The sequence below is a fragment of the Gopherus evgoodei genome, chromosome 7 (genome assembly GCF_007399415.2).
Source record: "Gopherus evgoodei ecotype Sinaloan lineage chromosome 7, rGopEvg1_v1.p, whole genome shotgun sequence".
In the NCBI taxonomy this organism is placed as follows: domain Eukaryota; kingdom Metazoa; phylum Chordata; order Testudines; family Testudinidae; genus Gopherus; species Gopherus evgoodei.
This window is the reverse complement of record NC_044328.1, coordinates 29,631,245-29,653,423: the sequence shown is the minus strand read 5'-3', so window position 1 is coordinate 29,653,423 and position 22,179 is coordinate 29,631,245. Positions and strand designations below refer to the sequence as shown.

Below are 22,179 nucleotides of genomic sequence, written 5' to 3'. Positions count from 1 at the left end.
CCAGCTACAGCTGTGGCTGCTTTCCCAATCAGCCCAGCTTTCAGAGCTGCAGCCCTCTCTAGAGCTGATTTTACCACTGCACTGATCACCCTGCTACAGGTATACATTTAGTTTGAGTCATTATTAGGGTGGGTTTAGAATAGTATCCATTCAGTTTGTAGGCATTTAACTGTTCTGACAGTTCCTTTTAATTTACTTTTAACTAGTTTCCTTGTTTTTGAAGTTAAATGCTGTTGTGATGGGTTTCTTAGGCATTTTTTCCCTTGAAAGGATGTTAAATTTAATCACATTATGGTTGTTATTACTGAGCAGTTGTCATATCTGTCACACAGGGGTTTTTAATATTTCACATCCTACTGTAAAGAGACTTTTTGAAAGCAGTGGCACCTATTTTCCCACTTATTTGTAATCTTTTTTCTGGATTTGGAATTTACCACTTATGAATCTGATGAAATTGTTATTTAAACCTTTAGCAGATAGCTTGTTGTATCAACTGTCCCTAAAGATTGGATTCTTTGTAGCCATAAGTCTCCACAGAGTTCATGAGCTCTCGGCCTTGATGGCTGAGCTCCCATATGCAGTTTCATAAACTAAAATGATCCTGCAACTCCTCAAAATCCTGAGTAAATTTCCCCTGTACCAATCCACCAACCAACTCAGTAATTTTCACTAAGCTTTACTCAAATACCAGGGAATTCAGGTTATATGGTCTATATGTTAAGAAGACCCAGCTGCTATCTAGACATATAACTAAGCCTATTTATAAATATCCTTGCTGTTGCAGAAATGCAGAATTGCAGAAATGTTACATATCAGTAACTATAGTTCTTTGAGTAAATTGTCCCACAGATCCTCAGGGCCAGCTAAAGGTTCAAATGATAATTCTGTTAGTTTCAGAAACAGAATAGAATGTTGAATGCGCCATTTTTAAAATCTGACTCCTCTTATTTGGCTCTAATAGAGGTTCCAGTAGGTGAAAAAATTAAAAATAAAGTTGGAAACCTCAGTCCTTCCGTTTGACATTCAGCACCAAGCCCCAATAGATGTCTTCTTTTTAGAAGATTCTGACTCAATGCATGGAGTGCAGGCATATGCCAAGAGTGGGACTCTATGCCATTTTTCTTAGCCTGTAATTAGTAACTTTTTGTTTGTGTAGTGTAAACAGTATTTTTGATATTATACAAAATGCAAAGATAGATGGACTGTGTTCCAAAGATGTTGCGATCTGAAAGACCAACAAAGAGAAGATAGGATAACTTTAAATTACTATATGTACATTTTTTTAAAAATTGTATTTGTGTGAATCAGGAGGATTTGAATGAAAAAAGATGGCGGCTCTGCAAACTGCTATTTGAATCAGTGTCTTGTACACTGATCATGAGAAAGTCATATGTACAGGGCAGTACGAAGTGAAGGACAGAAATGGAATTATGTAATCAAACCTTTATATATGTTGTTTTCTTTTAGTCTTTACAAAGTTGTTGGGTATCTTAGGAAATATTTAATAAATCCTTGCATACTGTGTATGAAAAGTGATTGACAATCAAAATTATAGCATAAGAGAACGTATTTCTTTTGCTATTATTTGCAGTTAGTGAAAATGACTTTAGAATGCAACTGGTCAGATCCATTAGTGGAATTGCAGACATTGACACGACTTACATATTTTGCTTACGCATCACATGACCATGAAATAGTGCTGACTTGTTCCCAAAGAACCTTGCAACTAGATGATGCAGTTTTGTATGATACAGATGCGAAGAAACATGACATGTAAGTATACAGAATTTTCCATTATAACATAAAATAACTTTAAACCATTCGGTAAGATAGGTACATTTTTGTGATTATATAATCAAAATTGTTATAAACTGTATTTAAAAGTAAAAGCTGAAACTTCCCTCTTACTCACTCTGTTGCGATTAGCAGTTCTAGCACTGTTTGAGCATTGAGGGCTAGATTATAAATTGACAGTGCATCTTGAGTAAGGGGCAATGCAGGAAGCAGATTGTGAGTCCTTGACTCAGTTCAGGAAAATGTGTAAACATATGCTAAAGACCCACTGAAGTGAATCATATGCTTAAAGTTAAGCATGTGCTTAAGTGCTAACCTAAATCGGGGCCTCTAACATTCACAATCATGTTCCTGTTTTCACTTCATTCCAGGGGGAAGGTAATCTGTGCTAGCCCTTCTGGTGATGCAGGATTGTGTCCCTGACTGCACTGGGTTTGATGCATGGACTGAATTGATGCAGTTTGTAGGTGGTGCCAAGAGGGCCCACATCTCTGCTCATCCATCCCCTGACCACTTCTGTGGGAGGAGGAAGAGGAGTAGCCCAGTGGCAGCTACTTTTTCCCACATGGGGGATGGAGATGGAGGTAGCCCATATAAGATGGACTTTTTATGTTCCCTTAGTCTCCTCTGCACTCATGCAGCAGGCCCATGATTGAGACCTGGATTATTGTATATGTTATTTATGTTGCAGTACCTAGGTGCAATGAGAATGTTAAGAAAAGAGTTGCAGTCTGAATGGCTTCATATCTGGGATTAAGGCAACTTCCACGCTAGGCTGAGGATCTGCTGATATGGTCCTATCATCCAGAAAAGCAGATCCCCAGATGTATATATGCAGCCCAAAAAGGAAATGTGATTTGACCAAGCCTGGATGAAATTAGCCCAGTTAATAATAATGCTTTTATACTGTCAGGGAAAAAAGTAATTCTTGATGGAAAATTTTGAGCATAATTAAATGCTGACCTTAACTGGAAAAACATGTGCTCTTTATCATCTGCAGCCATTCATTAGGAAATTGGCTTTCTACCTTTTTTTTTCAAATCTTTCAGCAAAATGAGATATTTAAATATATAGAGCTCTTGAATATCATAGATAGAGAACAACTCTCTGAATAAAACAATGAATGGATAAAATATTTTCATCTTTGACATACAACTTTAGTCCAGGATTTGTCATAATTGCAAACAATACTCATTTTTCATTTTGTGTATGGTAAAGAGCAACGTTAGGGTAAAATAGGGCTTCTTAATTTTGCTTTAGTTTTCATTTGTTCAGTGTAAAAGTGAACTGTGGAACACTGGTAACCTCTAGTGGTCATAATCATTGTTTCATAAAGCAGGGGCTGGCAGCCTTTCAGAAGTGCTGTGCTGAATCTTCATTTATTCCCTCTAATTTACTGTTTCGCGTACCCGTAATACATTTTAACGTTTTTAGAAGTTTTTAGACTTTCTAAAGTCTATATTATATAACTAAACTATTGTTGTATGTAAAGTAAATAAGGTTTTAAAAATATTTAAGAAGCTTCATTTAAAATTAAATTAAAATGTAGAGTCCCCCAGACAGGTGGCCAGGACCCGGGCAGTGTGAGTGCCACTGAAAATCAGCTCACATGCCGCCTTTGGCACGCGTGCCAGAGGTTGCCTACCCCTGCTCTAGGCCAGGTAGACCCGAGTTTTCTTTTTATTCTCTTCTATGCATACAGTTTGTTTTTTTAAAGTTTGCATAATATAGATACAACAGAATTTTTTTTCCCTGCAAAAATCCTTTTTCTCTGAAAGCTTTGAGATACAATGTCTCAGAATGGAACATTTTTACCTGATTTATTTCTTTCCATAAACTGACCTCTTCTTCATTCCACTGAACCCTGAGTAAATTCACAGGGAGAAGATCAGAAGTGGAGTCATCTGGAGCCTTGTACATAGTTCTACTGTTTAAAGTTGCTGCCTAAGTTTAAAGTTATCACTAACAAATTTCAGTATTTTATAGAATCATAGAATCATAGGACTGGAAGGGACCTCATATACTCCAGTCCCATGCATTAGTGGCGGACTAAGTATTACCTAGATCAGGGGTCGGCAACCTTTCAGAAGCGGTGTGCCGAGTCTTCCTTTATTCACTCTAATTTAAGGTTTGACGTGCCGGTCATACATTTTAATGTTTTTTAGAAGGTCTCTCTCTACAAGTCTATATTTTATATAACTAAACTAGTGTTGTATTATAAAAGAAACAAGGTCTTCAAAATGTTTAAGAAGCTTCATTTCTAATTAAATTAAAATGTTGATCTTACGCCGCTGGCCCACTCAGCCCGCTGCTGGTCTGGGGTTCTGTTCATCTAGGCCAGCCGTGGGCTGAGTAGGGCCTGCAGCCAGGACCTTAGCTGGGAAGGGTCTGGCAGCCAGAACTCCAGACCGGTAGCAGGCTGTGCGGGGCTAGCAGCCGGTACCCCAGACCGGCAGTGGGCTGAGCAGCTCAGCCCACTGCCACTCAGGTTCCATCCGCCGGCTCCTGCCAGCCAGGATCCCGGCTGCCAGACCCGCTCAGCCTGCTGCCGGTCAAGGGTCCTGGCCCTGCCTACAAACAGTGGGTACCTACCTTCTCCCTGATTCTGGCCCATTCTTTTCCTCTCTCTGCACTGAGCTGAGGGTGGGAGTGGACTGAGCACAGGGCTGGGGGTGAAGGGTCTGGCCAGGAGCTAGAATGAGGAAGGGGACTTAGGGTTGGGGCAGGAGGTTTGGGTGTGGGGGCACTTACCTGGGCAGCTCCCATTTGGTGTGAGGGATGCAGGTGGGAATGTGAGTGAGGAGCTCCCATTTGGTGCTCAGGGTGGGGGTGGGGATGTGCGGGGTGCATGGGATGTGTGGGGGGGCTGGGGATGTGGGGGGTGCAAGAGTCAGGGAGAGGGCTAGGCACATGTGAGGCGGTGCAGGTGTCAGGGTTGGGGAGCTACCCATGTGTGGGGGCGCCAGAGTCAGGGCTGGGGTCATGCGGGGAGGTAAAGGAGTCAACAGAGGGCTGAGTGGTACAGGGCTCAGGGCAGGGGCCTGGGGGGTATGTGGGGGTGCAGGGCTCAGGACAGAGGGCTGGGTGACTGCCCCCCCCCGAACCTCTGACAGGACGCCCAGAACTCTGGACCCATACAACAGCTCCCTGCTCCCTGCTTGCCCAACCCCTCTCCACACCCCTACCTCCTGACAGCCCCCCCCGAACTCCTGACTCATCCAACCCCCCCAGCTCCTTGTCCCCTGACCACCCCCTCCAGAGACCCCCCCCTTACTGCCCCCCCGGACCCTCGTTGCTCCCTGCCCTTTGACTGCCCTGATCCTTATCCACCCCCCACCCCCTAACAGACCCCGGGACTTCCATGCCCCATCCAACCCCCCCTGCTCTCTGACTGCTCCCCCAGAGACCCCCACCCCTAACCACCCCCCGAATCCCACCCCCCATCCAACCCACCCTGCTCCCTGTCCCCTGACTGCCCCCACCCCTTTATCCAACTCCCCCCCCCAGCCCTGGACCCCTTATCATGAGCCTCCCCGCTCATCCAAAGCCCCGCCGCTGCACACGCAGTGCTCTGAGGGGCAGGGCGGGGCTCCGCACGGCGGCGGGACTCTGGATGAGCGGGGAGCATCTTTTCCTCCCCACGGAGCCAAACGCTGCCCTGCGGGAGCACGCAGCCCCAGTCCTCAGAGTGCTGCGTGCGTGGCGGCAGGACTCCAGGGGAAGGGGGGGAAGGCAGGGGAGGGGCCGGCAGCTTGCTGTGCTCGGCCTGGCGCTCCGGCCTGGGAGCACAGACCCTGCTGCTTGCTCTGTTGGCAGGATTTTTAGTGGCACACTGGGGTCCAGACAGGCTCCAGCGTGCCACTAAAAATTGGCTCATGTGCCATCTTTGGCACGCGTGCCATAGCTTGCCGACCCCTGACCTAGACCATCCCAGACAGGTGTTTGTCTAACCTGCTCTTAAAAATCTCCAACGATTCAGATTCCACAACCTCCCTAGGCAATTTATTCCAGTTCTTAACTATCCTGACAGGAAGCTTTTCCTAATATCCAATCTAAATCGCCCTTGCTGCAGTTTAAGACCATTGCTTCTTGTCCTATCTTCAGAGGTTAAGGAACATAATTTTTCTGCCTCCTTCTTGTAACAACCTTTTATGTGCTTGAAAGCTGTTATCAGGTCCCCCCTCATTCTTTTCTTCTCCAGACTAAACAAACCCAGTTTTTCCAATGGTCCCTCATAGGTTATGTCTTGTAGCCCTTTAATCACTTTTGTTGCTCTTTTCTCGACTTTCTCCAATTTGTCTACCTCTTACTTGAAATGTGGTACCCAGAACTGGACACAATAGTCCAGTTGAGACCTAATCAGAGCAAAGTAGAGCAGAAGAATTACTTCTTGTGTCTTGCATACACCATTCCTGATAATTCATTCCAGAATGATGTTTGCTTTTTTTGCAACAGTGTTATACTGTTGACTCATATTTAGCTTGTGGTCCATTATGACACTTATATCCCTTTCTGCAGTACTCCTTCTTTGGCAGTCATTTCCCGTTTTGTATTATGCAGCCTTGGAAATACTTTGCTGTGGGAGGTCTAAAGATTGTGTCCTAATCTTGGAGCCCCTGTACAAGTCTGAATAGGGTTCTGCATGTGTGTGTGTATGTGTATATATATATATCTATAGATATAGTGACAAAGTTCCTCCTCTGCCTTGGTGGGTCCTGTGCTTATTGGCGGATTTGCTTGCATCAGAGGTTCACGGCAGCCCTCAATTTGGCCACTTTTTTGCTAGGGGCTCAAACCTGCTGTTCATTCAGGTAACCTCAGCACTGGCCAGCATGGGGAAAGGGAAGAGAACAATCCCCACAGTCTCTGCTGACCCACCTAGTGGGTCGAGGGGATAGACCAGAGACCTTCCCCTCTGGTGGGACCCACAGTCCAGGTCACCTCCTCTTGTCTTTGAGTTGAAGCGGATGGGAGGAAACCCAAGCACTCCCTCTACTCCAGGTTCCAGCCCAGGGCCCTGTGGATTGCAACTGTCTACAGTATCTTTTGTAACAGCTACATGACAGCTACAACTCCCTGGGCTACTTTCCCATGGCCTCCTCCCAACTCCTCCTTTTAACTTCACCACATATAAAAAGAGAGAGAGAGAGAGAGAAAGCTGCATTAGTCTTAGGACATGCCTACACGTACAGTGCTGCAGCGGTGCAGGATATCGATGCAGTTGTGCTACTGCAGCATGTCTGGTGAAGACCCTCTAAGCCAACAGGAGAGAACTCTCCTGTCAGCATAATAAAATCACCTCCGTGAATGGCAGAAGCTATATTAGTGGGAGAAGCTCTCCCACCGACATATTGTTGTGCACACAAGTGTTCATGTTTGTGTAACATATAGGGCCCTACCAAATTCATGGCCAAGAAAAATGCGACACGGACTGTGAAATCTGGCCTCCTCCCTGCCCCGCCCTGCCCCCGTGAAATGTGGTCTTTTGTGTGCTTTTACCCTATACTATACAGATTTCAGGGGGGAGATCAGCATTTATCAAAATGGGGGTTCTAACCCAAAAGGGAATTGCAGGGTGTCATGGTATAACCCCCCACTCTGAACCTTAGCGTCCAAAAGATGGGGTACCAGCATGAATTACTCTAAACTCAATTACCAGCTTAGTACTTGTAGTGCTGCCACCAACCAGGAATTCCAGTGCCTGGTACACTCTGGTCCCCCCAAAACCTGCCCGGGGACCCCCAAGACCCAGTCCCTCTGGATCTTAACACAAGGAAAGTAAACCCTTTCCCTCACCGTTGCCTCTCCCCGGCTTCCCCTCCCTGGGTTACCTTGGAAGATCACTTGATTCAAACTCCTTGAATCTTAAAACAGAGAAGAAAATTCACCTTCCCCCCTCCTTCTCTCTCCCCCTCCCAGACTCACCCTGAGAGAGAAAGTAATCCTAACACAGAGAAAAATTAACCTTTCTCTCCCCCTTCCCTCCTTTCTCCCCACCAATTCCCTGGTGAATCCAGACCCAGTCCCCTGGGGTCTCACCAGAATTAAAAAAAACAATCAGGTTCTTAAACAAGAAAAGCTTTTAATTAAAGAGAGAAAAAACAGTAAAAATTATCTTTGTAAATTTAAAATGGAATAAGTACAGGGTCTTTCAGCTATAGACACTGGGAATACCTTCCCAGCCTAAGTATACAAGTACAAATTAAAATCCTTTCAGCAAAATACAAATTTGAACTCCTTCCAGTCAAATACACATTTGAACGCCTTCCAACCAAATACACATTTGCAAATAAAGAAAACAACCATAAGCCTAACTCGCCTTATCTACCTAGTACTCACTATTCTGAACTTATAAGAGCCTGTATCGGAGAGATTGGAGAGAAACCTAGTTGCATGTCTGGTCACTCTCAGAACCCAGAGAGAACAACAACCAAAAACTAACAGCACACACACAAAGTTCCCTCCCTCAAGATTTGAAAGTATCCTGTCCCCTGATTGGTCCGCTGGTCAGGTGACAGCCAGGCTCACTGGACTTGTTAACCCTTTACAGGCAAAAGAGACATGAAGTACTCTTGTTCTATTAACCCTTAACTCTTTGTTTATGACACGGGGATCACAAAGTTATTTTAGGGAGGATGTGGTATTGCCACCCTTACTTCTGTGCTGCCGTCAGAGCTGGATGGCCGGACAGAGGTGGTTGTTGGTCAAGTGCCCAGCTCTGAAGGCAGCACCCCACCAGCAGCCACACAGAAGTAAGGGTGGTATGGTATGGTATTGCCACCCTTACTTCTGCACTGCTGCCTTCAGAGCTTGGTAGCCAGATAGTGGCAGCTGCTGACTGGGGGCCCAGCTCTGCTTGCAGCAGTGCAGAAGTAAGGATGTCAATATCATGCCCTGCCATCCTTGCTTCTGCACTGCTGCTGGCAGTGGCTCTGTCTTCAGAGCTGGGCTCCTGGCCGGCAGCCACCGCTCTCCAGCTGCCCAGCTCTGAAGGCAGCGCCGCTCTCTGCAGCAACTCAGAAGTAAGAGGAGCAGTACCATAACCTCCCCACACACAATAACCTTGCGAACTCGCCTCCCCCACAATCCTTTTTGGGTCAGAACACCTACAATTATACCATGAAATTTCAGATTTAAATAGCTGAAATCATGAAATTTACAATTTTTAAAATCCTATGACTGTGAAATTGACAAAAATGGACCAGGAATTTGGTAGGGCCCTGTTTATGTTGCTCGGGGGCTGGTTTATACACATTTCTGAGCGACATAAGTTATGCTGACATAGGCTGTAGTGTAGACATAGCCTTGGAGTTGGGGAAGGTCAGTCCCAGAAGGAACAGAAGGATAACAGCAGCAAAGAATCCTGTGGCACCTTATAGACTAACAGATGTTTTGGAGCATGAGCTTTCGTGGGTGAATACCCACTTCCTCAGATGCATCTGAGGAAGTGGGTATTCACCCACGAAAGCTCATGCTCCAAAACATCTGTTAGTCTATAAGGTGCCACAGGATTCTTTGCTGCTTTTACAGATCCAGACTAACACGGCTACCCTCTGATACGAGAAGGATAACAAATTTTCCATACTGGTTTGTTTTGTTTTCTAAAGAACACACACATGTTTTAGGCTGGCTATATCACAAAAACCCTGAATTAAGATTTTATTTGACTTGGATTTTGATTGTGGGTAAGGTGATAAACCCTAACATTTTATCTCTGTAGTTAATGTAAATGTTGTTGTCCCTAATATGATTACAGTATTATTTTACAGAGCCAGAATGGTAGAGTATAAAAAGTATACAGTAATGTTTGTTTCATATTAGTTTCTTAATGTTGTATCTGATTATAAATTTAGTTTATAGTGTTAACAGAAAGCGACTAAACATTTTTAAATACAAAGTCGGTAACACCACCATTTTGCAAAAGACAAAGACTGTAGATATCAGTCAATGGGAATGGATGCATTCTCACTCTATAAGTGAACACATCATGAATTATTTGTCTTTATGCAGAGACGATTACACAGCAAGGCAGGAAATGTTAAGCACTGCTGCTTGTATACAGGGGAGGAGTATAATGGAAAATTTGGCTGGAAAAAAACATTTGCGCTTAGCAGCATCAAAAGCCTTTGTTCAAAGTGCAAGGTATGTTGTATTTTTACAGGGCGCAGCAGAATAATTTAATGCAGCTTTAATTTTGATATAATTCCTATTTTGGAACCAGATCAACATATTCTTCTTTTCCAAGAAGTGGCTTAAGGGCAAAATGTTGTGGGCTGAAATATTTAATGAAGGATCTGGTGGAATCTTCCAGTTCAGAGAAATCCTGAATACTCATGTCTCCCATATAGCTGGATACTGGAGCTTCAAAATGAGTATCTTTAAAGTCACTACTGATCAATGAAGGTGAAGCCACAGATCCAAAGTGAGGGAGAACCGATTATCTAATACCTGTAGGAAATAGCAGTACTGAGGACAGTAAAAAATATCAGTCTTCCAAACAAAAGGAAAAAATAATTGGTCCCAATGGCAGTCAAAAGTAGATAGGATTTGAATTTCTGATAGATGAGAATCCGAAGGTCTAATTTGAGACTGCCAATATTCCAGCTCTTTTTTAAAAGTGTGTGATAAGTTAAGTTCGAGGAAATAGTGTAACAGAATCATTAGGGGATATCCAGTTAAAGCAAACAATTCTGTGCTCCTTTAAATGCAAATAATGAACAGAGACATCTTCATAAATATTGAGTTGGGCATAACTGGACAGAGATTTTAAGAGGGAAGCAAGAAATATTGTTTGCAAAATATTGGCTATAATAATAAATCCAGTGACAAGTTATATGAAGGAAAATACAGAGTTTTAAAAAATGCTAAAATTGCATAACTTTATTAGACACCATGACCATTCTGGTAGGGATAATGAGCAAGCCTTAGGCATCATCATCTGGTAACAGTTTGTTATTTCAGAAGATTCCCATTTACAGCTAGATGATGGGATTTAAGCCACTGAGTTGGAAGATGGCATGGTACCACAACTGGGAGAGAATTATTAACTTCAGGACACAAAAATAGCAATTGCATGGAATACTGTCAGAGAAACTATTCTTGTATGGAACTAGAGACATTGAAGTTGTGTCCTCATATTACTTTGGTACTTCATCATACTATGTGAAACCACATATTAGCTTAAGGGTTATTTTTAAAAAATGATACTGTAATGAGAAATTAACATGGTTGGGAGACAAAACACAATAGTTTTAAAATAGAGAGTTTTATTATGAGTCCTAAGTACAATTTCAACAATTTTAGTAATAACGAATCTTCAAATGGGTTACAAATAAATATAACACATAGATGTTACTGGTATCATAAAGTATATTTTTTTACTTATTTCTTACTGCTGCTGTTTGTGAATGTGAACATATTCATTACCCAAAATGGAAAATGCTTTCTATAGTGGGTTAATTCAAAAGCCCCTTATCTGAGGGGTATGTATATAAATCCTGATTAGGACACAAAGGGAGCTGAGTTGGGTGGTTTCATGGTTATGCTTAGCAGACATTGACTACAACATGCAGTTTAGCATGAATGGCAGTGTTTTCTCAGTTTAATCATGCTTGTCTCCCTCAGATATGCAGGTGAAACAGGAAACTGTACCCTTGTAATGCTGGCAGCTAGACACTTCTGGAATGCATGTTTACCTTTTATAGGTTCTCCTCTAGACAGAGAACAGCTTAAAGAGCCCACAGAAACAATTCTCAAAAACATCATTAAAGCAGAATCTAAAATTAAGCAGGTAAGATTATCTAATAAGTAGCAACATTTTAGTAGAATTTACTGACCGGTTGTGATTTTGAAGCAAAATTTTGCTTTACTTTAAAACTATGGATATTTACTTCAGGATTTTCTTTCCTGTGGGAGGGGAGAAAACGCCAAGTTTATCAGTCTAGTATCTTTTACTCGCATTTACATTCTCTCTCATCTGCACACATGTTGACCCACCTTATCAATAGCCTCTCAACTGGGACTGTTTTCTTCAAAAAGATTTGCTGCAATTTACGACTTTCAGGTGTCCCTTTCTGAAGCTTACAAAATGGTATTAATAGAAAATATTAATATAAGAAAATATGGAAACAATCAGCCAGTAACTTGCAGATTGGTGGTGATAGTAGGTCATATTGCTCTTGATCTGCAGGACATATATTCAAAGAAAATCTCCAGTGAACAGACGTTTTTCTTCAAGTGCTTGTTCATGTCCATTCCAATCAGGTGTGTGCATGCCACATGTATACCAGCCAGAAGATTTTTCCCTTAGCAACATTTGTTGGGTAAGCCTGGGCACCCATTGGAGTCGCACCTTCATGGTGCCAAATATAGGGCCCTGCCAACCCGCCACTCCCTTAGTTCCTTCTTACCACCGGTGACGGCTAGCTGGAACAAACTGTTGCTCTTGCATTGCAAGTGTGTTTGGGCAGTGTCCACTCTTCATGTTTATAGTTTGTAGTAGTTTCTAGTGTTAGTTAATTAGTAGTAGTAGTTCTTAAGTTTCCTTTTGGGGTCCCCCCCCCACCAACGCTTTCCCGGTTCTGGTATATGCCCCAGTCCCCAGGGTGCAAGCTCTATGCAAGGACTGTGGAAAGCTTATGCCTAAGAGTGACCCACCCTCCTCCTGTCTGCGGTGTCTGGAGGAGAACCACCAGGAGGAGAAGAAAGTGTTCCGCCCTAGGACCTTAAAGGACCGAGATCAAAGCCTCAAGATCCTTCTAATGGAGGCAGCACTCTGGCCACAATCCAATCTGGGGTCAGCAGAACCCGTGCCCAGCACCTCCTCGTTGGTGCGCAGAGCTCCAGCACCAACGGTGTGCGAGCTGGTGTCGAGGAAGGACCACAAAGAGTCATGGCTCTGCCCATAGACAGTCTTCTGTGAGGCACTGGTCTCAGGGTAAGGCTACACTTGAAATTTCAAAGCGCTGCCGCAGCAGCGCTGCGGGAGCGCTGCCGTGGCAGCGCTTTGAAGTATGAGTGTGGTCAGAGCGCCAGCGCTGGAAGAGAGCTCTCCCAGCGCTGCACGTAAACCACATCCCTTACAGGTGTAGCTTGCAGCGCTGGGAGCCGCGCTCCCAGTGCTGCGGCACTGATTACACTGAGGCTTTACAGCGCTGTATCTTGCAGCGCTCAGGGGGGTGTTTTTTCACACCCCTGAGTGCAAAAGTTGCAGCGCTGTAAAGTGCCAGTATAGCCAAGCCCTCAGTTCCCAGTGCCCCAGAAAAGGAAGAGGCCAGAGAGTGTCGTTCTCCCCCGTCCAAACTCAAGGAGCCTGCAGTAGGGAGACCCAATTTGGGCCACGTCACCTCGGCTCTTGCACCTCCCAAAGTCTTGTCAGCTCCTGTCCCCATCTCGGGGTCCAGTTGAGTCCAAACCCTCATTGCTCTCTGGACTGACATGGCAGATAGCTCCAGCTGCCCTCATCTCCAGAGGCGTTCACGGCAACTCAGAACCTTATGCGTCTCACGGTGCCATCCTCCCTGCAGAGAAGAGACCAGTTGCCAGTGACCACCCAGCCCCCGTTCCCATCAAGGAGCAAGCCAACGATGATGACGCGCTGATCCCCATTTCCAACATGCCTCTCCCTGGCATGCTCCACTACGTTAGGAAACCACACCAGTCCCGTTTCTCTGCACCGCTTGCCGGCACCACAGAGTACCGCTCTTCTGTGGTCCTCCTTCTCTGAGACGTCGGAGTTGGAATCCTACCGCTCTGATAGGACCAGGAACAGAAGATCCAGGTCCCACCGTTACTACCAGCCCTATCTGGCACCGTGATCATCTCAGTGGCTGCAGGCTTGGCACCACCAGCATTGGTGACCTCAGTGCCACCAAAGTTGGCAACCTCCGCACCGCTGGCATCAGCATCAATTATCACAGTTCCAGTGGCCCCGGCACCACAGGCTACAGACCTGGCGGCACAGCAGTACCAGGTGCCACGTGAGGGGAGTGAGCAGGACCCATTGTCAAGACTTTCTTCCTCATCTTCCCCCAGACTAAACCAGAGCAGAGACATAGACAGCCCTGGCCTTGGAGGACAACAGGGTCCTGCAGCAACTACGATGGGTGGCCCAGACCCGGGGATCCAGGCAGGGCAGATGGTAGAGGACACCGATCCAATGATTGACATCATCACCCCCTCCAGATCCTCTCGTATTGCCTTGCCGTTAATAAAGACTGTTGCCGAGACAACAAAGACCTTGTGGCAGACCCTGGCCTCTCTGCCCCCTATCGCCCAGAGAAAAGAGAGGCAGTACTTTGCCCCTTCAAAGGGATATGAGCACCTATATACCCACCCACCTCCCGATTCCCTGGTGGTTGATGCAGCTAACCAGCGTGAGCACCAGGGCTACCAGGGACCCTGCCCTAAAAATAGGGATACTAAAAGACTAGACCTCTTTGGGAGAAAGATCTACTCCACTGTGAGCGTTGCAGCTCTGCATATCAAACCAGCAGGCCATCATTAGCAGATACTCACATAACACCTGCAGCCCAGTGGCCAAGTCTGCTGAGCTGCTGTCGCAGGAGTCTTATGCGGAGATCTCAGCACTTGTGGAGGAAGGGAAACTAATTTCTCAAGCTTACCTACAGGCCATATTGGGTACGGCAGATGCAGCCTCTCATACAATGGCCGCAGTGGTTGCAAGGAGGAGTTGTTCCTGGTTGCAGGTCTCTGGTCCTTCCTACGAGGTCCAACAAACAATCCAGGACCTCCCCTTCAAGGGTTCAGCCCTCTTTTCTGATAAAACAGATAAAAGACTCCACAGTCTAAAGGACTCAAGGGCCACCCTCAAGTCCTGGGGCCTCCACACTCCTGTCACTCCGTGCAAGCACTTCCAGCCACAGCCTTCCTCAGTGTTCTGCCAACCGCAAAACCAGCAGGACACCCCTCGGAGAAAGAATAGGAGTGGCAGGAAAAGACCCCACCCATCCTTGGGCCAGGGCTCTGGTCCAAGCCACCTCCTGGTCCCAGACCAGCCTTTTGAGGGTACAGTTGAGGACGGCACACCAGTACAAGAACTGGATCTATCCTGCCTTACCTTTTTGTCCTGACTATCCCCTTTCTACTGTGCATGATCGCATAGCACTTTGGACTGCTGGGTACTCTGCATCGTAGAAAGGGGATACTCCATCCAATTCTGTGCCCTCCTGTCCTTCCAACCCCCTTCCCCATCCCTCTTCAGGGACCTCTCTCATGAGAAAATCCTTATACAGGAGGTGCACTCACTCCTCTCACTGATAGCAGTGGAAGAGGTTCCTCGGAAGCAATGGGGCAAGGGTTTTTATTCCCAATATTTCCTAATACCGAAAGCCAAGGATGGGCTCTGGCCCATCCTAGACCTGCAAGAACTCAACAAATTTGTGATGAAGCTCAAGTTCCACATGGTCTCTTTGGCCTCCATTATCCCCTCATTGGATCCAGGAGACTGGTATGCCACTCTTGACTTGAAGGACGTGTACTTTCACATAGCAATCACACTGTCCCACAGAAAATACCTCAGGTTTGTGGTGAACAACAACCACTATCAGATCATAGTCCTCCCTTTTGGCCTGGCAGCGGCTCCTAGAGTGTTCATTAAGTGTATGGCAGTTGTGGCTGCATTCCTGCGCAAGCGGCATGTACAGGTTTTCCCATACTTTGACGGCTCCGCTGTTCAGAGAATAGAGTTTATATGGGCAATATTGGACTCGACACGAGCCAGGACATACCTTCTGGAAGCAAGGTTTTGGTCCCTGGGTGACATCATACAAGGTCTCAGGCAGTTCCCCACCACTACAGTAAGGACTTGCCTGAAGCTCCTGGGATACATGGTGGCTTGTACCTACATACTGCAGCATGCCAAACCCAGATTTCGACCACTTCAGTCATGGCTAATGTCAATGTATCAGCCAGTCCAGGACAGTTTGGACAGGATTATAACCCTGCCTCGCCCGGTACTCAACTCCCTCCTCTGGTGGCTCAACCCCTTCACCAGCCCTCAGCCATCACTCTCGTTAGTGACAGACTCATCAGACTTGGGCTGGGGGGCACATTTGGGTGACCTCAGAACTCAAGACCTCTGGTCCCAGGCAGATCTCGCTCTGCACATCAATGTCAGAGAGCTGAGAGTAGTGAGCCTGGCATGCCAGACTTTCAGAGCTCACCTAGCAGGGAGATGTGTATCAGTCATGACAGACAACACTATGGCAATGTTTTATATCAACAAGGGGGTGCATGCTCCTCTCTTCTGTGCCAGGAAGCCCTCATGCTGTGGGACTTGGAACAGGTTCAGAGACGGGCTACTAGGATGATCCAAGGAATGGAAAACCTGTCTTATGAAAGGAGGCTCAAAGAGCTTGGCTTGTTTAGCCTAACCAAAAGAAGGTTGAGGGGGGATATGATTGCTCTTCATAAATATATCAGAGGGATAAATATTAGGGAGGGAGAAGAATTATTTAAGCTTAGTGCCAAGGTGGACACAATAACAAATGGATATAAACTGGACACTAGGAAGTTTAGATTTGAAAGTAGACAAAGGTTTCTAACCATTACAGGAGTGAAGTTCTGGAACAGCCTTCCAGGGGGAGTCGTGGGGGCAAAAGACATATCTGGCTTTAAGACTAAGCTTGATAAGTTTATGGAGGGGATGGTATGATATGAGAGCCTAATTTTGGCAATTAATTTGGCAGTTGGTCTTTGATTATCAGCAGGTAAATATGCCCAGTGGTCTGTGATGGGATGTTAGATGGGATGGGATCCGAGTTACTACAGAGAATTCTTTCCTGGGTGCTTCTGGTGAGTCTTGCCCACATACTCGGGGTTTAACTGATTGCCATATTTGGGGTCAGGAAGGAATTTGCCTCCAGGGCAGATAGGCAGAGGACCTGGAGGTTTTACGCCTTCCTCTGTAGCATGGGGCACGAGTCACTTGCTGGAGGATTCTCTGCAGCTTGAGGTCTTCAAACCACAATTTGAGGACTTCAGTAACTCAGACATAGGTTAGGGGTTTTGTTACAGGAGTGGGTGGGTGAGATTCTGTGGCCTGCACTGTGCAGGAGGTCAGACTAGATCATAATGGTCTCTTCTGACCTTAAAGTCTATGATTCTGTGACTTCTGTGTAGAGTACTTGATACACCTGCAAGCATCATACCTCTTGGAATACAGAATGAGCTGGCGGACCATCTCAGCAGGTTGTTTCATGGCCCTGAGTGGTCCCTTCACCCGGATGTAATAAACTCAATCTTCCATTGGTGGGGCTTTCCCAGATATACTTGTTTGCTGTGCAACACAACAGGAAGTGTCAGTGATTCTGCTCCTCCCTGAGTTACAGCCTGGGCTCCATTAAGTGGAATAGATTTTCAGTCTGGTCAACGCAGCACATTCCGTCCCCAATGCTTGCCACAGTGCCATTCTCCATCTCAAGCAGCAGGGACTGTCTATGTCCTCAATAAGGGTTTACTTGGCTGCCATCTTTGCCTTCCACCCAGATGCAGAGGGCTGCTTGGTCTGTGCTAACCAGATGGTCAGCTGTTTCCTTAAAGGTCTCGACATACTATACCCACAAGTCTGACAGCCTATCCCAGCTTGAGACCTCAATCTGGTCCTTTCCAGATTTATGGGACCACCATTTGAGCCCTTGGTGATGTGCTCCCTGCTTTCTCTCTCATACAAGGTGGCATTTCAGGTAGGGATAACCTCAGCTAGGCGGGTTTCTGAGCTCAGGGCCCTAACACAGTATTCCATAAGGACAAGGTTCAGCTCAGGCCTCACCCAGCTTTTCTCCCAAAGGTTGTCTCCCAATTTCACATCAACCAGGACATCTTCCACCCTGTATTCTACCCCTAAGCTGCATTCCAGCACCAGGAAGCAGAGGCTTCACTCATTGGATGTCTGCAGAGAGCTAGCCTTCTACATCAAGAGAACGAAACCGTTACAAAGGTATGTCCAATTATTCATGGCAGTGGCAGACAGAATGAAAGGTCTTCCTGTCTCCTCTCAGCGTATCTCGTCATGGATCACGTAATGCATTCAGGAATGCTATAGCTTGGCAAAGGTGCCCACTCCTTCAATCACCGCGCACTCCACCAGGGCTTAGGCCTCCTCAGTGGCATTCTAGGCGCAGGTTCCCACAAAGGAAATCTGCAGAGCAGCAACGTGGTCCTCCATACACACTTTCACCATGGACTATGCAGTCACCTAGCAAGCCAGAGATGATGTGGCCTTTGGATGGACATGAACAAGCACTTGAAGAAGAAAAAAGGGTTACTCACCTTCTCGTAACTTCAAGATGAGTTGTTCATGTCCGTTCCAATACCCACCCTCCTACCCCCCTGTCTGAGTAGCTGGCAAGAAGGAACTAAGAGGGTGGCCGGTTGGTAGGGCCCTATATTGGGCGCCATGAAGGCACGACTCCAGTGGGCACCCAGGCTGACCCTACAGATGCTGCTAAGGGAAAAATCTTCCAACTGGCATGCACGTGGTGCACACACAACCTGATTGGAATGGACATGAACAACACATCTCGAAGAACAAGAGTTAACGAGTTTTTTCCTCAGAACTGCAAAATATCTGATTTCTGTTCCACCTGCCTGAAAGAGTTTTTATTGAACATACTTTCTTCAATGGGGGCTGGTATTCAACAAAATATTCAGCAGTTTTGAGGGGAAAACTATAACTGAAAGGGTGTTAATAGTCAATAATAAAACGACATACTTTTTAATCCTTTTCAGTAAAACCCTTTACACAATGTGGAAATAGGCACCTTTCTAAATACCATCTAGTAGATAGGTAGAGAGGAAATACTTGCTGCATAATAAACAATATCACATTAATTTTCTTCAGATCTCATAGAGCCATGGAGTTTAAGGCCAGAAGGGAACACCAGATCATTTCCTGATATGTGCACACAGTCATGTTGAAACATAGCCATCTATTTATTGAGACATTTTTCTTTTCTTTCTGTACTTCAAGTGTTTAGAATTCTCTCTTTGGAAAACTAATACATTTCTCATTGAAGTCTTTCCTTTCACGTCAATGGGTTTTGCATCAGGCCTTTAAAATCTTGTTCATGTCTTTTGCATTCAGGCTCAGTAATACCAGAGTGTACCATTTCAGTTTCAGACTGTATCTTCGATCGTGTAGTAACAGAGTGTATAATAAAGAACAAAGAACTGAATTTTATTTCTTCCCCAAGTAATATATAAATCATTAGTAATCAGAAGCGTGATGACTGGTCTGCTGTTTCAAAGTTGTTTCAAAGACAAAATTGATGAGTGTTACTCTGTACTTGAAAGTAGAATGATGTGAACAGTTGTAAACTTAAGAGTTTTGATGGCTTATAGATAAAGTGGTGTGACAAAGCTCTGTCCCTGTCTCCCTGGGTCCTGCATTTCCTGATGGATTTTGCTAGCCTCAGAGGCTCACTGTGACCCTCCACTTAACCCTTCTCTCTCTAGAGACAAGGGTTAGAGTCTGCTGAGCCATTTTCATCATAAGCCAGCCAGTGAGGTGAGGAGAAGCTATCCTCCCTTGCACAGTCTCTGTTGTCTCCCAGTCTCAGTGATTAATCGGAGCCAAAGGGGGGGGGGGGCTGGGCCCGCCCTCTAGTCGGGGCTCCAGCCCAGGGACCCTAACAGTATCAGCTATGGTAGCTGACCTTTTAGGAACAGGACACGTACAATTCCCTGGGATACTTCCCCACAGCAGCCTCCACTTCACCCTTACCTCAGGGCCTCCTCCGTTGTGCCTAATATGGTGTGTACAGCTCAGTCTCTCCAACAGCACGACTTCTCACAGTTCCTGACATGTGCATGCCCACCTGACTAACTGGGAGGCTTTTAACTAGTTTCAGCCAGCCCCTGACTGGCTTCTGGTGTCCCAATCAATCTAGCATCCTCCCTGCCTTCTGGAAATCTCTTAATTGGCCCTATGTGTCTTAATTGACCTGGAGCAGCTGCCATTTACTTATCCTGGTACCAGGGATTTGTTTAACCTGGGGCTAATATATCTATCTCCCACTACTTTTCTATAGCCATCTGGCCTTGCCCCATCACAGTAGCTACTGCCACTAGACACTATTTACTAAGGGTCTGGTTATTTACAGAGCTTAACAAGACAAGAAATTTAAAAGTGATAAAAGGAAATGCTTTTTTATACGATACATAATTAACTCATGGAACTCATTGTCAGAGGATATAATTTGGACTAAAATCTTAATAGGAGTCATACAAAAGATTTAAACATTTATGTGAATTATGAAAACATCCACACATATACATTAGACAGAACAAAACCTTTTTTTTAGAAAGGTTATAAACCCTCATACTTCAGAGCATATGCCAGCCACAGAGTGATAGTGGTTAGTTGCCCTTTCAGGCAGGTCAGTCCATAGATGTCCATTTCAGGATTTCTTTGAAGCATATTGTATTGGCTACTATCAGAGACAGAAAATGGTGTATGCTAACAACTTGTGTATACTGATTCAGTATAGTAGTTCCTATGTTCCTAAAATGAATGTCAGGTGGTCAGGGTAATACAGTGATCCAACACTGCAAAGGCACAGTTGGCAGCTGGTTTAAGATGTGTACCATCCTGGAAGGGTGAGTGCTATCTGAATCAAAACAAAATTTGAGGATAAGGACCAACTCTGCTAAGGACTAAGAGCTTTAAAAAATCAGTGTCCTGTTTACTGTGAGCTATGTTGGTGTTCTCCTCAACGCTCAGTGTAAAACCTAGAGAGTCCATCACTTCTAGGAAGACGTGTTGGCCTGTCCAAAACTGATCAGTTGTCCAATAGCTATAACTCTAGTTTACAGAATTTACTAGTGTAGTCCCTATGTAATTTGTGGTCTGTGTACCAGCAGAACCATACCTTTGGGGTTTGCATGTGGAAACAGCCTGGTGCTTAAAGAATATTATCTTTGGGGTTGGTCACACTGGAAACGAGATAAAAAAAATCCATCCAAAAATCCCTTAATTCTGTGATATCTATGGTTATCCAGTTACACAACTAAAGCCAGCTAAGCCAGGACAAGGCTGACAACATCTAGTCATCTCAAACAACATTATGGTATTGGAATGTGTGCTGTAGCTCATTGTATTAATCAGTGCGATTGTGTAATACGCTATGCCATTAGAAAAATTGATTTGGAGGAAAATAGTTTTAGTTTTCAACTCCCAAAGGCTTATTAACTGACATAATCAACATCTCAATTAATTATTATTACTCTTAGTGTATTAATAGTTTAAATATTATAATTGAATTTATCCTGTTTATACATGGAAAACAATACAGAGCTTGAAGAGTTATGCTCACAAAAATGTATGCACTACTGTTTTTTTTCTTTTTTTCTTTTTAGGGAACAGAAAATATGTTACAGCTTCATCAGTGGCCTACAAAGGATTTTCAAAGTAGTGGATCATCAGAAGGTCATTTTCTCCCAGGCATGTATTTTATTCTTGTCATGCAAAAATGAATAGTCTAATATTTCTATGAGATGGATGCACTAATTTCACCATGTTAATATATCGTTTGAATGTATTTCAAAGGTACTGAAGAGGATCTGACATTAAGAACATCCCTGTATGGGTTGTTATTCCACATGTATGCTGATAAAAGTGATTGGGAGACAGGGCTCAAAGTGTTAGATGAAGCCATTCAAGTTCTGCCTCGAACTAAACATAGACTGTAAGTTGGTTGATCTCTTTTTTTACTAAAACATTTTAAGCATCCTGACTCTTGAGAAATATAAAAATATCAATGACATTTGAATATATATTTTACATTTAATAAAATAGTATAGAGGTTGCCTTTTTGTTGAGCTGACAATTTTTATAACAGAAGACAATACTGTATCTTTTCCCTGCTTCTTCACACTGTTCTTGAGAATCAAAGAAGGGCTCAAACTTCGATTGCTTCTTATAATTAAAATGTTTATAATGTTTGTGCAGGTCATCTTTAAAAAAGTTCCTAAGTAGGTACTGTATAAACTTTTCAACTATTTGATTATGGGTCTTTCTTTGCTCTGTTTCTTTCTCTTCTAATTACTATCTGTAGTCCAGACTTTAAAAGCAAGATGTTGTAAGAAAAGCTTTTTAGATGTGATCACAGGATGAGTTATGATTCAAATTATCCATTGAAATGAAGTTGTGCTAAGGAGAATGAGATCTCAGGCAGCTTAGTCTTCCCTCTCTATGCATGTGTACCTCTAATTTAGACTTTTGATCACTACTGTAATAAAACAATAATATAAAATATATGATCATAGTTATTTTTCCCCAATGTTATCCTTTCCCTTTGCAATGAGAGTTCCACACATGTTTTAACCTCTCCAGCTCCTCTCTTTATTATTTCTTTGCCCTGACTG

At 44.5% G+C, this 22,179-nt stretch overlaps 1 protein-coding gene across 8 annotated transcripts in view; it reads left to right on the top strand.

Annotated features, from left to right (window-relative positions):
- The window catches only part of CFAP46 (cilia and flagella associated protein 46), a 168,717-nt gene that overhangs the window by 68,719 nt on the left and 77,819 nt on the right, over positions 1 to 22,179 (top strand). For all 8 annotated transcript variants that reach the window (XR_004001341.1, XM_030570341.1, XM_030570343.1 and 5 more), the window contains 5 exons: positions 1,592 to 1,773; positions 9,805 to 9,936; positions 11,419 to 11,584; positions 21,172 to 21,256; positions 21,362 to 21,500. Coding sequence is in view for 7 of the 8 variants with exons in the window: in XM_030570341.1 (XP_030426201.1) it covers positions 1,592 to 1,773; positions 9,805 to 9,936; positions 11,419 to 11,584; positions 21,172 to 21,256; positions 21,362 to 21,500 (704 nt within the window). In the remaining variant the exon portion in view is untranslated. The remainder of the gene's footprint in view (positions 1 to 1,591; positions 1,774 to 9,804; positions 9,937 to 11,418; positions 11,585 to 21,171; positions 21,257 to 21,361; positions 21,501 to 22,179) is intronic.